The sequence below is a fragment of the Aotus nancymaae genome, unplaced genomic scaffold (assembly GCF_030222135.1).
Source record: "Aotus nancymaae isolate 86718 unplaced genomic scaffold, 86718_ANA_hifiasm-v0.15.2.pri h1tg000072l, whole genome shotgun sequence".
In the NCBI taxonomy this organism is placed as follows: domain Eukaryota; kingdom Metazoa; phylum Chordata; class Mammalia; order Primates; family Aotidae; genus Aotus; species Aotus nancymaae.
Genome location: NW_026988487.1, coordinates 13,930,026 through 13,946,955, shown reverse-complemented (window position 1 = coordinate 13,946,955; position 16,930 = coordinate 13,930,026). Strand labels below are relative to the sequence as shown.

The 16,930-nt window shown below is 49.1% G+C and overlaps 1 protein-coding gene across 1 annotated transcript; it reads left to right on the top strand.

The window, feature by feature from the left end:
- The first annotated feature begins 8,680 nt into the window (after positions 1-8,680).
- Positions 8,681-16,649, top strand: SLC46A1 (solute carrier family 46 member 1). Its single transcript, XM_012449383.3, has 5 exons — positions 8,681-8,908; positions 9,333-10,185; positions 13,116-13,199; positions 14,684-14,840; positions 15,949-16,649. Exons 1-5 carry the CDS (start codon positions 8,681-8,683, stop codon positions 16,004-16,006), a joined length of 1,380 nt encoding a protein of 459 aa, XP_012304806.2. The 3' UTR covers positions 16,007-16,649.
- Positions 16,650-16,930: the final 281 nt, after the last annotated feature.

Genomic DNA, 16,930 nt, shown 5'->3' with positions numbered 1-16,930 from the left:
GCTGGGTGTGGTGGCATGTGTGGTGGCCTTTGGTTCCCAGCTACTCCAGAGGCTGAGGTGGAAGGATCACTTGAGCCTGGGAGGCAGAGGTTGCCATGAGCTGAGATCATGCCACTGCACTCCCACTTGGGTGGCAGAGTAAGACCCAGTCTCAAAAAAAAAAAAAAGGTGACAGTAAAATATATGTGGTAACAATAATACAAAAGGCATCAGAAGACTAATGACATTAAATACTTTCAAGGCTAAGCATGGTGGCTCACCCTAGCACTTTGAGAGGCCAATGCAGGAAGATTGCCTGCCTAGGAATTTGAGACCAGCCTGGGCAACATAGTGAAACCCTGTCTCTACAAAAAAAAAAAAAAAAAGTTAAAACTTAGCCCTTGGGCTGGGCACAGTGGCTCATGCCTGCAATTCCAGCACTTTGGGAGGCTGAGGTGAGTGGATCACCTAAGGTCAGGAGTTCAAGACCAGCCTCACCAACATGGTGAAACCCCGTCTCTATTAAAAATACAAAAATTAGCCAGGCATGGTGGCGGGCGCCTGTAATCCCAGCTACTCGGGAGGCTGAGGCAGGAGAATCGCTTGAACCCGGGAGGCAGAGGTTATAGTGAGCCAAGATTGCACCACTGCACTCCAGCCTGGATGACAGAGCAAGACTCCCTCTCAGAACAAAACAAAACAAAACAAAACAACTTAGCCTAGCACGGTGGTGTATACCTGTAGTCCTAGCTATTTGGGAGGCTGAGGTCGGAGGCTCACTTGAGCCGAGGAGTTTGAGGGTGCAGTGAGCTATGATCATACCACTCCAGCCTGGGCAACACAGCAGACCCGATCTCTCTTTTTTTTTTAATTATTATTATTTTTGTTTGTTTGTTTTTTGTTTTATTTGTTTTGTCCCATCTCTAAAAAATAAGTAAATAACACTTTCAAGATTCTTCATTTTTCAAGATGCAGTAAAAAGTACTAATTTGAGGTTTACTGCAAAACATCAAGAAAGCATATTGTCTAGCGTATCTACTAAAAAAGAATTTTAAAAATATAACTGCCGGGGGCGGTGGCCCGTGCCTGTAGTCCCAGCTACTCGGGAGGCTGAGGTTGGAGGATTGCTTGAGCCCAGGAGTTCTGGGCTGTAGTGCAATATGCCGATCGGGTGTCCACACTAAGTTCGGCATCAATATGGTGACCTCCCGGGAGCAGGCGACCACCAGGTTGCCTAAGGAGGGGTGAACCAGCCCAGGTCGGAAACGGAGCAGGTCAAAACTCCTGTGCTGATCAGTAGTGGGATTGCGCCTGTGAATAGCCACTGCACTCCAGCCTGGGCAACACAGTGAGACCCCATCTCTAAAAAAAAAAGAGAAAAATAAAAAAATATATAACTAAAAAGTTAATAGAGGGCCCCGTGCAGTGACTCATGCCTATAATTCTAGCTTTGGGAGGCTGAGGCGGGTGGATTGCCTGAGCTCAGGAGTTCGAGACCAGCCTGGGCAACATGGTGAAACCTCATCTCTACTAAAATACAAAAAAAATTAGCTAGACATAGCAGTGTGTGCCTGTAGTCCCAGCTACTTGGGAGGCTGAGGCAGGAGAATTGCTGGAACCTGGGAGGTGGAGGTTGCAGTGAGCCGAGATCACCCACTGCACTCCAGTCAGGGAGACAGAGTGGGACTCTGTCTCTTAAAAAAAAAAAAGAAAAGAAAAAGCTAATGGGGGCAGAAATGAAATAATATACAATAATTCACCGAAAAGGTAAGAGAGAAGAAGTAAAGAAACAAAGACAGGTGGGAAAAGTAGAAAAGATTTGGCAAGGCTGGGTGTGGTGGCTCACGCCTATAATCCTAGTACTTTGAGAGGCTGAGGTGGGATGATTCCTTGCAGCCAGGAGGTCAAGACCACCCTGGGAAACACAGTCAGACACCATCTCTAAAAAAAAAAGAAAAAAAGAAAAAAAAGAAAAGATTTAGCAAGATGGTAGACTTAACCACAACTATAACAGTAATTACAGTAAATGCAACTAGACTAAACTCTCCAACTAAAAGACAAAGATCACTCTAGGGAGTGAGTCCCCAGGACTGAATGTCTAAAATCGAAACCCTTTGTGAACTGAGGCCTGGGCTCAATTGCCTTCAGGGTATCCTATAATGACTTTGTTTCCCCCAACACAATAGGTGCCCTTGCTGTCTCTCAGAGCTTGCCTTTCCCACTGGACAGAAAGCTCTTTACATGTCTTCTCTCTGTTGTCCTGGTGACTCTGTTTTACCATCTTATGCTTCAAAATTCAGCTCCTCTGCGAATCCTTTGACTTTCTCTTGATGACACACATACACCTCTCTGAAATGATTCATCTTTCTGCATGCTTTTATTATTGTTATTGAGATTTGTCGTGCTGCTTCCCACTGGCCTGAGGACTCATGGAAGGAATTATATAAATTCTTGTCTGTAACCTCAGCACCTAGCAGTGGGCCTGGCAGGCAGTAGACGCTGAATGAATGGATGGATAGATGCAAAGCCTTTATCAAAAGGAAAGTGTTTAAAATGAAACCAAGGGCAGGAGCCCAAAGACAGAAAGTGTTTTGGGAAATCTCCCCCATGTGGTAATGACATCTTTATGCACTTAATGCACTTCCAGCCCTGCACTTCTCTGAATTCTGGGTAGCATTCCTCTGTAAGGCCCAGCTCTTTCTCTCACTTGGGACAGCCTCACTTCTTTCTGGTGAAATCCCTCCTACCTTCAAGCTCAGTTCAACAGCAGTCGTCATCTCTGGCACCTGGACACAGCCACGTAAAGCTCACGGCCATATATATTTTCTCATTTAAGCCTAACATCCACCCCATAGGTAGATATCATTACTTCATTTTTCACAGACAAGGAAACAGAGGCCCAGAAATTATTTCATTGATGAGGAAATTGAGGCCAGAAAGGGACTTGGTCAAAGTCACACAGTGATGGGGACACAGCTGCAGCTTCTACTCAGTTCTGTGAACACCCTTAGTTGTGACAAGGATGCTGCTTTGACTCCTAGGGTTGCTATGTGAGAAGCAACAACTCAAAAAGGAAAACAGTTTTTCTGTCATGCTGTCTCCTTCCTTCCTCTCAGTATCTAAAATCACAAATAGCTCTTCAGAAGCTGTGAGTGGCCTCTTGCAAAAAAGATGCATAGGTTTTGGGTGGAGGCTGTGATAAGACTGCCATTTGGATGAAGAATCTATGTTGCGATCTTCTCTCTCACTGAGGTTGTATAGACAGCCTCTCAGAGGCATTACCCAACTGGGAGCAAAGAAATCCTTATGACTTCTAGGTACTTCCCCAAAGTCTCTCAAAACTTACTGAGCACATATCCTGGGGTTGGACAACATAGGTTTTAGTGCCGATACTTACCATTCCCGAGCCCATGGCAGACATCAAGAATGGATCACAGGATTCCTTCCCACCAAGCCAGAAAAACAGCCCATCTCAATGCAGCAATCCAGACAGATGCAATCAATTAACTGGAGTTGATGGACTTCATCAAAGCTATTTCACATTTCATCCTATTGCATGTGATGCCCAGGGACAGGGAATACTGAGGTGAAAAAACAATTTCTCTGCCCCCAAGTCTGGAGGCAGGACATGGGTAGGGGTTAAAAGGAGACAAACCCGGGAACACATATATAACCAGGTTAAATTTAAAACCAGGGTTAAATGTATGAACCCAGTATTGTGGAAGTACACATTAACCAATGACTAATAATTCTGCCTAGAAGTGAGACACAGAGGTGGGTTTTGCTTCTGAGATCGGGTGTGTTCAGGGTGGTATGGCCGTAGACACAGAGGTGGGTTTTGAAAGATGAAAAGGAGTGGAATAGGCCATGCAAAGTGGGAAGGGTATTCCTGGCAAAGAGACTAATATATACTAAGGCTTAGGATAACAGAAAGCCCTAGAACAGGTGTAAGGAGGAGAGAAAACCTGTACCCAGAGTGAGAAAAACCATTTCACTTCATTCCTCTAAGCTGTAGTTACATCATCTGTAAAAATAGTAATACTTGGCCGGGCGCAGTAGCTCAGGCCTGTAATCCCTGCTCTTTGGGAGGCTGAGGTATGTGGATCACCTGAGGTCAGGAGTTCAGTACCAGCCTGACCAACATAGTGAAACCCCGTCTCCACTAGCTGGGCGTTGTGGCACATGCCTGTAATCCCAGCTACTTGGGAGGCTGAGGCAGGAGAATCGCTTGAACCCAGAAGGCAGAGGTTGCAGTGAGCCGAGATCACACCATTGCACTCCGGCCTGGGCAACAAGAGTGAAACTCCATCTTAAAAAATATAGTAATACCTATCTCACAAGGTTGTAGTCAGGATTCAGTAAGATGATGTATGTAATGCCCTTAGTACAGTGCTGCCTGGTTCAATAAAAGTCAGCTCCTAGTGATGTGTCCAGAACACCAAGGAGCATGAAGCTGGTATTTGGCAATTGAGCCAGAATACATTTGTTCTTTTTTTTCTTTTTCCTTTTTTTGGTTTTATTTGCCTGTTTTTCCCTGTATTAGCAGAGCCAGAATGCATTTGAAGGAAAGGAGTATCATCAGATTTTAAAAATTTTTACATTTTCCATGATTAAAGCATATGTTTATATCTGTTTATATCAGAAAGGCTGAAAACATTTGAAACAGAAGAAAATCTTACCTAACCCTACCACGCAGAGAGGACTTCTGTTAATATATTGTTGCCATGGTTTCCAGTGCAATTCTTTTCTATGCCTATGACCAAGTTCTCTGCTTTTTCTACATACAAATTATTATGTAAGCAGTTTTCTATATTATTGTACTCTCTTTGAACATATCATTTTAATGACACATATTCATGGAGTGTATAGACTATAATTTGCTCAGAGATTTCGCCACTGTTGGACATGTAGGTTGTTTATCTTTATTTTTTTAAACTCTTGTCAATAATGTTACGGAGAATATCTTAGCACATAAGGCTTTTTTCTGTACTTGACAGTATTTCCTTTGGATGGAGACCCAAATGTGGAGTTAGAGACTTTATGGGTCTTGATTAAAGGCTACCAAATTTGTGGGCCGGGCGCGGTGGCTCACGCCTGTAATCCCAGCACTTTGGGAGGCCGAGGCGGGTGGATCACAAGGTCAAGAGATCGAGACCATCCTGGTCAACATGGTGAAACCCCGTCTCTACTAAAAATACAAAAAATTAGCTGGGCATGGTGGTGCATGCCTGTAATCCCAGCTACTCGAGAGGCTGAGGCAGGAGAATTGCTTGAACCCAGGAGGCGGAGGTTGCGGTGAGCCGAGATCGCGCCATTGCACTCCAGCCTGGGTAACAAGAGCGAAACTCCGTCTCAAAAAAAAAAAAAAAAAGGCTACCAAATTTGTTTCCTGAAAGGGTGTATTTACAGGCCTTCAGCGGGTTTGTTTCACTGTAGCCTTACCAGCTTTGAGCATTCTCATTTTAAGCAAAATCATTGCTAATGTGCTGGCTGCAAAGAACAAGCTGAAAGGCACAGTGTTTCTCTTGCTATTCAGAAGCTGGAGAAGTGTTCGCTTGTGTGTCTCGCATGCATGTTCTGCATTACAACCTCTCAGTGCTTGGTTTTTATCTAACTGTTTACTGAGGGAGTGATCTTCAGGTTATTATCAAATATAGTTAAAATAGTAACCTTTGTCATATTTTAAAAGGAAGATTTTGTCCTACTTCGTTCATCATTTGCCTTTGAATGAAGGCTTTATATTCTATGGAAATAAGTCTGCGGATCTTTTCCTTTGTGATTGCTTCTTCTTTCCTCTAGAAATTTGACAGGTGGGACCTTTTAGCTCTCTCTGGGTAAGTCACCTTTCCCTCTGGACGTCAGTTTCCCTGTCATTCAAACGGTTGGATAGGTGGAGATGTGATTTCTCAGCTTCCTTCTAGGTGTAGATTCTTGGGCGCTGGACTCCACACTGCAGCTCAACGTGGGCAACCCTCTCCACGTGCTCTGGGGCTCCAGCTGCGCAATCTCCTCTCCTTGAGACTGAGAGGAGTTCATAGAACCATTGTCTTTTGAGCATCTACCACATGCCAGGCACTATTCTAGGTGCTGGGGATATGGTGGTGATATCCCCAGCAAAACAAAGTCCTTGCCATCATGACCTCTAGTAAAGGGAGATGAAAATAGAGAAACCAGAAAGTTATAATTCAGAGGGTGGTAAATACTATGGAAAAAAAATGAAACAGGGTAAAGGACTAGGGAGTGCCAGCAGGTGGGAAGTTGCTTATATAGGAGGATCAGGTGACATTTTAGCAGAGACTTGAAGGAAGCGAGGGAGCCAGCCAGGTGGATATCCAGGAGAAGCACATTCTAGATAGAAGGAACAACAAGTATAAAGGCCCTGAGGCAGGAGACCAGCATGGCTTGAGCACAGGGGAGAGGGACAGAGAAGAGGCAGGTGGCCTTAGAGCCCTCATAAGGACTTGGCTCTCACTGAGGAAAATGGAAAGCACAGGATGGTTTTGAGCAGGCCAGTGATCTGATTGCAGCTGTTTTTAAGGACTTAGAAAGGCCTCTACCCTACGGGTACTGGAGGCTCTGGCTCTGGGATGAACCACACCCCGTCCCATTCTCTAATGAGGGATCTTGTCCTCTCCTAGCCTTAGTTCTTTATCCAGGAAATAATTCCAAGGATTTAGACAAGGACTTACACCTTCCCTTCCCTCCCCTCTCCTCCCTCCTCTCCTTACCCCACTGTCACTGCAGTTGACCTAACTGGGCCAAGCTTTTGTGTAATGGGAGGGAGAAGTAAGAAGGGGAGGGAGGGGAGGGGAGCCAATCCAGAGGTTTGAATGTTTAATGTGGAATTTCCTCTCTCTAGGGGACTGCAGGTGAGGGGCAGCTTGCAGGGGGAGGTCATTCAGTCCACTAGTTTCTAGCCAGCATCTACATATCATGAGTCTCAGACTCCTGGCTCAGGGGAGGTGGAGTAGTTAACTAGCTCCAACAAGCCCAGGCACAGTCACAGTGGCCAGAAATGGAGCCATCCATCCTCCCAAGAATCAGGCCTGTCAAGACCTGCCTCCAGAAACCCACTCAGCTCCTCTGTTCTCAGGGAAGGTGGCCTTTTCTGATTCTGCTCCCCCTACCCCCATGCCCAGCACCTGAATTAGCACCCTTGGAGTTTGAAACTATTTTTCATGGTTGAAATTTTATACCAATTAATAGGATTCTTGGATTGTTTTCCCTCTCCCTCCATTCTAGAAACTAACGGGCCTGGTGAGAGCTTTGTCTGTTTCCTTTACTGTTGTGGTCCTGGAGTCCCCCAGCACTGTGCCTGGCACATAAGGGGCACTCAGTAAATGAGTTAAATAAATGAAAGATGGGGGAGTATGGCAGGTAATGCTGTTCCTTTTTACAGGCAATAAAAAGACCCAGACAAAGTCTGGCCTGCTCAGCAGCAGAGCAGGTGACTGCCTTCTGGCCTACTTCCTATAATGGGAGCCACCCAGGAGCATAGGGTCACACTCAAGGGCCTGTCAGGCCCTCTACCACCTTCTCCTCTAAGGGAACTGCTAAGCCAGGCCCTGCCTCACCCCAGAAACAAGACAAGTTTCCCAGGAAAAGATCCTAGGGCAGGAGTGGAGCAAGTGACAGACTTCAAAAAAAAAAAAAAAATTAATTTAATGTTATTTTATTTTTTGAGACAGGGTCCTGCTCTGTCACCCAGGCTGGAGTGCAGTGGCATGATCTCAGCTCACTGCAACCAACCTCTGCCTCTGGGGTCAGTGGATCCACCCACCCGAGTAGCTGGGACTACAGGCACACGCTACCACGCCCAGCTAATTTTTGTGTATTTTTTGTAGAGACAGTGTTTCGCCATATTGCCCAGGTTGGTCTCGAACTCCTGAGCTCAAGCGATCCACATGCCTCAGCCTGTCAAAGTGCTGGGGTTACAGTTGCAAGTCACCACTCCCAGACATGACAGCCTGTTAATAACAATAATAGCACTTTGAATATACCAGACACTGTTTTTCCACAACTTTTGGAGACATGTTCTGTTAGCAACTCCATTTTACAGATGAATAAACAGATGCTCAGGGCAGTAAGTGGCATGCCCAAGGTAGTGGCAGAGCCTAGGTGTTCCAGCCCAGGCAGCTGGGCTCAGCCGTACTCCGATCCTCTCCAGCTGCCTCTCTGTGACAGCGCACAACATCAACAGCATCAGGAGTCATGTGCTCTTCCAGCTCTGCCTTGAGTACCCGATGACCTCTTTCCTCATGGGTAGATTGCCCGATCGTTAATAGTGGCTAGGCTGTAGGGTTATCGTGAGACCAACGCACAAAAAGGGTTTAATACCGTGCCCAGCATATAGTAAGTGATCAATACATGTTAATTATTGATATTCTTGTTATTTGTGGTGTGTCTAGGCCGGGAGGGAGGGCTGCAGGGCGCTGTCTATGCACACTTTACAGGTGAGGTCACCCTGGGGGCCGGGGCTGCGGGGCCCCTGGCCGGCCCACGCCCAGCCAGGAGCACCTCCGGCGATAGTCCGCTGGCCTCAGGTCCCAGGCCCCTCCCCGCTAGACATTTAAGGAGGGACGCCGAGCGCAGGCGCAGAGAGCGCAAGCCCCGCGCTACGCGTCGCTGGTCCCCGGCGGCGAGTTGCGCGCGCGCGCCCCCCCACCGCACCCGCCTGTCGACAGCCCCGCCGCGCATGCACATGGAGGGGAGCGCGAGCCCCTCTGACAAGCCCCGCGCCCGCCCCGCGGCTGCCGTGCTGTGCCGAGGCCCCGTAGAGCCGCTGGTCTTCCTGGCCAACTTTGCCTTGGTCCTGCAGGGCCCGCTCACCACGCAGTACCTGTGGCACCGCTTCAGCGCCGACCTCGGCTACAATGGCACCCGCCACACGGGGGGCTGCAGCAACAGCAGCTCGGACCCCATCATGCAGGTAGCGGGGCGGCGAGAAGCGGGACAGCGGGAGGGCCCAGGGCTGGAGCGTGGGGGCAGCGGAGGGGCGGGGCCTGCATAATGGTAGTTGTGGGTAAGTGGAGGGAGGGTGCATTTTGGATAGTGGGCGGGACCAGAGCCAAGGGGCCTGATCCAGAACCTCAGCATCGGGGGTGCGAAAAGTTGATGTAGTTAAAATCTGGTCTTGCAGGTTGACAAAAGGGAGTGGGGGGAGAAAGGGAATGGGGCCTTGGTCCATGTCCTTACCCCTCTCCACTGGCAGATTTTGGAAAGTTGTGCTAAGATTCTCTGAGGTTTAGGGCTCTAAAGAAAGTCCTCATCCCTGTAACTCCCAGGATGGTGAGGACTTAGGGGTTGGGCAACCTAGAGTGAGGAACCGCACCCTGGTCATTGTGCCCCTACAGGAAGTGGAAACCCTTACCTCCCACTGGACCCTCTACATGAACGTGGGCGGCTTCCTGGTCGGGCTCTTCTCGTTCACCCTGCTGGGAGCCTGGAGCGATTGTGTGGGCCGCCGCCCACTGCTGGTGCTGGCCTCGCTGGGCCTGCTGCTCCAGGCCCTAGTGTCCGTCTTTGTGGTGCAGCTGCAGCTCCACGTCGGCTACTTCGTGCTGGGTCGCATCCTTTGTGCCCTCCTCGGCGACTTCAGTGGCCTCCTGGCTGCGAGCTTTGCGTCCGTGGCAGATGTCAGCTCCAGCCACAGTCGCACCTTCCGGATGGCCCTGCTGGAAGCCGGCATCGGGGTGGCTGGGATGCTGGCAAGCCTCCTCGGGGGCCACTGGCTCCGGGCCCAGGGTTATGCCAACCCCTTCTGGCTGGCCCTGGCCTTGCTGATAGCCATGACTCTTTATGCAGCTTTCTGCTTTGGTGAGACCTTAAAAGAGCCAAAGTCCACCCGTCTCTTCACTTTCCGTCATCACCGATCCATTGTCCAGCTCTATGTGACTCCAGCCCCGGAGAAGTCCAGGAAGCATTTAGCCCTGTACTCACTGGCTATCTTCGTGGTGCTCACTGTGCACTTTGGGGCCCAGGACATCTTGACCCTGTATGAACTGAGCACACCCCTCTGCTGGGACTCCAAACTAATCGGCTACGGTTCTGCAGCTCAGCATCTCCCCTACCTCACCAGCCTGCTGGGCCTGAAGCTTCTGCAGCACTGCCTGGCGGACGCCTGGGTGGCCGAGATTGGCCTGGCTTTCAACATCCTGGGGATGGTGGTCTTTGCCTTTGCCACCATCACGCCTCTCATGTTCACAGGTAAAGTGTGGGGGCTCAGGGACAGCTTGTCTCAGAGGCACTGGGTAAGAATTGGGGCCAGCCACTCGCTGCCCCCAAATGTGGTTCATTCCTGTGTTTTTGGAAACATATTTTTGCCCCAGCCTGCACTGGAGGACAGACAACTAAAATTCCTCAAAAATGCCATCTTTGGGCCCGGCGCGGTGGCTCATGCCTGTAATCCCAGCACTTTGGGAGGCCGAGGCCAGCGGATCAGGTTGGGAGTTTGAGACCAGCCTGACCAATATGGAGAAATCCCGTCTACTACAAAATTAGCCAGGAGTGGTGGTGCATGACTGTAATCCCAGCTACTTGGGAGGCTAAGGCAGGAGAATCACTTGAACCTGGAAGGTGGAGGTTGCAGTGAGCTGAGATTACACCATTGCACTCCAGCCTGGGCAACAAGAGTAAAACTCCGTCTCAAAAAAAAAAGTCATCTTTGATACATGGAAAATACAGACCTTCAGTAGCTAAAGTAATTAATCAACAGTTATCAACCCTTAATACTATTAGTAATATAGAGCAAAAGACAAAATGTAGCTCATACACTAATTGCTTTACCCCTTGGCCTCCCACAGCCTATTCATATGTTCCCAAACAAAGTCCATGCAATTAGTGCCTTGGTGCTCACTTCTCTGATAAGAATCACAGGACCAGAAATAAAAAAAGAAAAAAAAAGAAAAAGAATCACAGGACTTACCCCAAATATCCTTGATCAACTTCTTTGGTTTTTTAAAAAATCAGGCTTCTTGGGCCACAGATATGAAATTTCTGCTTCAGTTCCTCTTCTCCTCTTCCTCCTTCCCCTTTCCCTCCTCACTTCCTCTCCTTCTTTTTTTTGGTGGGAGAGGGTCAACAGGCCAGTAGATGGGGAAGTTAACGTTTTAAAATTTTTATTTGATTTATTTATTTAGAGACAGGTCTCACTTTGTCACCCAGGCTAGAATGCAGTGGCACGATCTTGGCTCACTGCAGCCTCCCCTTCCCCGGACCCAAGTGATCCTCCCACCTCGGCCTCCTGAGTAGCTGGGACCACTAGCACACATTACCATGCCCTGCTGCTAATTTTTGTATTTTTTATAGAGATGAGGACCTCACCATGTTGCCCAGGCCTGATCTCTAACTCCTGAGCTCAAGGATCTGCCTGCCTTACCCTCCCAAAGTGTTGGGATTAAGGTGTGAGCCACCATGCCCGGCTTTAGTTAACTTTTTTTTTTTAAAGAGACAGATTTATTTTGATAGAGCCCTAAAATGTGCTGTGTATAGTCAATCATACAATAATCACAGATTTCTTAACTCAACTGCTTGTCTGACAATGAAGCAGAAGGGAGCCAGTACCTTTCCCTTCAGCCGATGGCCCTGGGGGATGCAGAGATGATGAAGATGCTGTCATTGCTGTGGGTGTGGGGGAGGTCTCAGCAGAGTGTGATTTGGGGGGCCTGACACTGGCAGGGGCCCCAGGTGCCTCATCATATACCCTCTTTGGAGGATCCCCCATCCTGTATGAGTTTGCAGTTTTGCTGAGGAGTCAACAATCACACAGGGAGAGAAATGATTATGACGAAGACAGGAAGCCTGCAAGTAACTGAATGCAAAGGGAAAAGGAGCTGACATTTGCTGTGTCCCTATGCCGTGCTCTTCATAGATGTTACCTCTTTACCTCATGTATTGGTTCACTGAGATTGCTATAATGAAATACCACAAACTTGGGAACTTAACATAACAGAAATATATTCCCTCACAATTCTGGAGGCCCGAAGTCCAAAGTCAGTATCACTGGCTGAACGGAAGGAGTCATCAGGCAGCGCTCCCTTGCAAGACGCCAGGAGAGTACATGTTTTTCACTTCTTCCAGCTTCTAGGGGCTGCTGGCATTCCTTGGCTTGGGGCTGCCATCACCAGTCTCTGCCTCTGTGCTCACATGGGCTCTCCTCCTCTTTGTGCCTTCTCCTTCTGTCTGTGCCAAATCTCCATCTGCTTTCCTCTTATAAAGATACATGTGATGGGCCAGGCACAGTGGCTCACGCCTGTAATCCCAGCACTTTGAGAGGCCGAGAGGGGAGGATCACGAGGTCAGGAGTTTGAGACCAGCCTGACCAACATGGTGAAACCCCATCTTTACTAACAATATGAAATTAGCCAGGTGTGGTGGGGCATGCCTATAATCCCAAGTACTCAGGAGGCTGAGGCAGGAGAATCACTTGAACCCAGGAGGCAGAGGTTGCAGTGAGCTGATTGTGCCACTGCACTCCAGCCTGGGAGACAGAGTGAGATTCCGAGTCTCAAAAAAAAAAAAAGATATGTGTGATGGCCTTTAGGGCCCAACCTGCTAATCCAGGATAACCCCACTCTCTCAGGAGCCTTAACTTCATCACACCTGCGTAGACCCATTTTCCAAAGAAGGCAGTATTTACAGGTTCCAGGACTATGAACCTGATGCCTCTGGGCACCATTATCTAGCCTCCTATGCCCCAGAACCATCCTGTGATGAAGGTCTTATCTTCCTCTTGCAGGGAGTCAGGCTCAGAGAGGTTAAGTACCAAAGACCACACAGATAGTACGTGATGGCATCAGGTTTTGAACTCAGGCTGACTCCAAAGCCCATGCTTGTTTTCTGTGCCCTGCTATATCCCTACTAAGTGCCAGGTGGGTGGGTGATGCCTGCTGTGACCACGAGAGGTTCAGACAAGAAAGCAATAGGTGGGAATCAGCATTCATTCATGAGAGCTAGCAGGTGGCCAAGCCTAGACAAGGCCAGTCTCCATTTCTCCTTGGCTACTGTCTCTCCACCCTCACCATCAGGGAAGTTCTTCCTGGGTCTAACCTAAGTCCCACATCGGGTATGGATAGGAGCTGTGCTGCCTCTCCCTTGGACAGGCCCCATTTTCCTGATGAGTGTTTATTTCTCCACAGGATATGGGTTGCTCTTCCTGTCGTTAGTCATCACACCCATCATCCGGGCCAAACTCTCCAAGCTGGTGAGAGAGACAGAGCAGGGTGAGTATCAGGACCCACCTGTGTCTGGTTCCTCACGTCCAGTGCTGCCTGATGGGCAGCCATGGCTGGGGGAACAGCTTGCCTTCCCGCCTCCCACCCTGGAGAATTAAGTGGCCAAGACAAACACAATTCTGTCAAATTGCCCATGAAGCAGAGGATCATGCTGCCTTGGATTTTCAAACCACAGAGTTGGGATTTGCAGTCAGCAGAGCACAGTTATGTTCTTTGTAGATAACCAGAGCAGAGGATTTACTCTCTGCTGACCTCAGCTTTTCCATCTGTAAGATGGGTGTGATGATGCTTAGCGTTCTCTGTTTCACTGGGGTCAGCGTGTACAAGCCCAAAAAAGAACAACCTTGTGACATGGGTTTCATTTTCCACAGTTGACAGATGAAGAAACAGAGGCCCAGGGGGTTACATCGGCTCACCCAGTAAATGGTGGAGCTGGGATGCAAACCCATGTCTGTTTTTAAAAGCAGCTGGTGTCAGGATCTGGGTTTTAGTCTGAACCCTGTCACGGAGGCCTGTTTCTTCATCTGTGATGTAGATGGTTTGCTCTTGATGACATCACAGGCCCCTCTAGATGTGACAGCGTTTAATCTCCACTTGTGTTGGGTTGTTGCGCATTTGTAAACTGGGTTCTTCTGGTGTATCTATAAAGAACAGCTTTTCCAGCCTCTGGGTCTTTATGCCGCAGTCTGGAAACATTCATCTTTCTCCATCTGTCCTGGAATGAGGATCTGATGATGACAGAGACCTGGTGCCATACAGAGACCACTGTGGGCTCTGGTGTCCCCAGAATCCATGTGCCTTCATTCATTCACCTAAACTTTTTTCCCAGCACTTTCTCTGTGCCCAGAGATGTCAAGGGGAGCAGGAAAAAAGAACGCCCTTACTAACTAGCTACTTCCAGGGGGCCAGGCCCAGTGATAGGTGATTTCCATGTGAACTTAATGTTGCTGACTATCCAGGAAATAGGTATTATCCTTATTTAGCAAGAGGGGGAACAGGAACACAAAGGATAAGAAGCTATTCAGTGGTGACACAACTGTGAATGTTGGAACTGAGGAATCAAACCTGCAGTTAGTTCCAAGCAGGAGATAATTCCAAATAGGATATGCCAGAAAAAAGCCATTTTCATCAAGCTTTCATCAGATGATACCACACGTACCTTTTTTTTTCCTTTTTAGTTTTGTATGCTGGGTTCTGTCAGAGCACACGTACTTTTAATGTGGATTTATAGCAGCCATTTATTTAGTAGCCCCTCTGCGCCAGCTACTGTCCATGTACGACCTTATTGTCACAGTACATGATGTAGCAGGATTGACCTGCTTGTCACAGTACATGATGTAGCAGGATTTACCGGTGAGGAAGGGGAGACTTAGGTTAAGTGACTGCCCCGGTCACAGAGCTGTGGGGTCGTGGTGCTGGAATTTGAACATGGCTTTTTCCGACTCCAGAGTACGGTATTGATTTCTTCACAGGTGCTCTCTTTTCTGCTGTGGCCTGTGTGAACGGCCTGGCCATGCTGACGGCCTCCGGCATCTTCAACTCACTCTACCCAGTCACTCTGAACTTCATGAAGGGGTTCCCATTCCTCCTGGGAGCTGGCCTCCTGCTCATCCCAGCCGTTCTGATCGGGTAATGCAGGGCCCTGAACCCATGCTCGTAATGGAGCCCTTTCTTGGAAAAGTTTCCTCTTCTCCTCCCACCCAGACATGGCAGCTTCGTTCCTGGAATCCTTCCCCTCTGGGTGTCTTGTCCCAGGCTGCCCCTCCCCTTGCAGATGGATGCCTAATCCTCCAGGATCCATCTTCCAAGGGCAAGGTGGAGAGGCAGGTGGAGGAAGGAGCAGGCTAACATTGCTACTTGGCAAGGCTGTGTTCTCTCTCCCAGTTCCCCTATTCCCTCCATTCCCATTTTATAGATGGAACTAGCCTGTGGCTGGGCCACAGGCTAGCTTGACTGGCTTTTTCCTGTATGATATTAAGAATTGTATTTCATGGCTAGGCTTGGGGGCTCCTGCCTGTAATCTTGACCCTGTGGGAGGCTGAGGCAGGAGCACCACTTGAGCCCAGGAATTCAAGATCAGCCTGGACAACCAAGCAAGACCTTGTCTCTATAAAAAATTTTTAAAATTGCAGGCGGTGACTCACGCCTGCAATCCCAGCACTTTGGGAGGCCGAGGTGGGCAGATCACAAGGTCAGGAGATTGAGACCATCCTGACTAACACAGTGACACCCCGTCTCTACTAAAAATATAAAAAATTAGTTGGTGTGGTGGCAGGCACCTGTAGTCCCAGCTATTTGGGAAGCTGAGGCAGGAGAATCGCTTGAACCCCACTGCACTCCAGCCTGGGTGACAGAGTGAGACTCTGTCTCAAAAAAAAAAAAAATGCAAAATTTAAAAAATTAGTCAGGCATGGTGGTGTGCACCCTAGTCCCAGCTACTAAGGAGGCTGAGGCAGAAGGATCACTTGAGCCCAGGAGTTCAAGGGTATAGTGAGCTATGATCATGTCACTGCCCTCCAGCCTGGACAACAGAGCAAGACCCTGTCTCTTAAAAAAAAAAAAGTTATTTTCCAGAGCCATGTCCCTGGACATTGTCCTCCAGCTGTCAGCTTGGGGAAGGAGGAGTTTCAGGAGAGCTACCTGGACCAGCCCACCCAAGTAATCGTGCATCGCTTCTCCAGACAGGCACTGAGGGTTCCCCACGTGAAATCCAAACCTTCTCTCTGGTTTCTCACAGGACGCTGGAAAAGGCTGGTCCTCACCCTGAGTTCCAGCAGTTTCCCCAGAGCCCCTGATCTGCCTGGACCAGAAGACAGAGGGCAAGAGGAGCAAAGTGAACACCAGCCACCTGGAGGTCTCCAGCTGGGAGCCCCGCCCACAGCAGCACCACAGCTCCTTTCAAAGGGCAGCGCTCACTGTGGACGACGCGGTCAAGACAGACCAAGGCACCACCCCATCCACAGCTGAGCCAGCCTCTGACTAGGATCTAGAATCATAACCCAGACAGGCCCACTGCAGGGCAGGTGGCAGGGGAGCTATTTGGTACAGGAGTCAGTTCTCCCTTTCTGCCATCCATCACTCACAACCCCTCAGGGCAGAGGAGAGGTCCTGATGGAGGTGACACCTCAGGGACCAGAGGCAGCACGAGGGCTGGCATCTCTCCTTCCAGCCCAAACTGCACAGCCCCAACCAGGTTCCCGACGTGTGCAGCAGCCACCAGTCACTCCTTAATGATGAATGTGGTACCTGGTTAGTGCCAGCCTTGGGAAGGAGGGAGGGAGATGAGAGGAGCCTGGTGATCTTCGGAGGAAGAGTGCTGCTTTCCCTGTGGTTGGGGAATCGATCCTTGGCTATGGCCTACCCACTCCCTGAGCTCAAGAGTGCCAATCATTGTAAATCAATTTCATCAAACTGAAACAAACCTCTTAGTGCCTCGGGCTTTGGAGCCCTCTGTTTTCCTGCTCCCAGTCTGCCTGCCATAGGTCAGACAACAGAAGTTGCTGGGCTGGGCAGGAGCCCCTGAGCTGCCCGGTGGATTGTACCAAGTGGGGCCAGCCAAGGCTTCTGCTGACTTGCTGTGCAACCTTGAGCAAGTCCCACTAGGAAGGGCTAGATCAGTGATGCCCTAAATTGTTGAATTGTGGTGATCACATTTGGTTGGACAAGTTAGGAAACTTAGCTGATGCTCTGAGATCCTTCCCACCTCCTTGTACATTCTA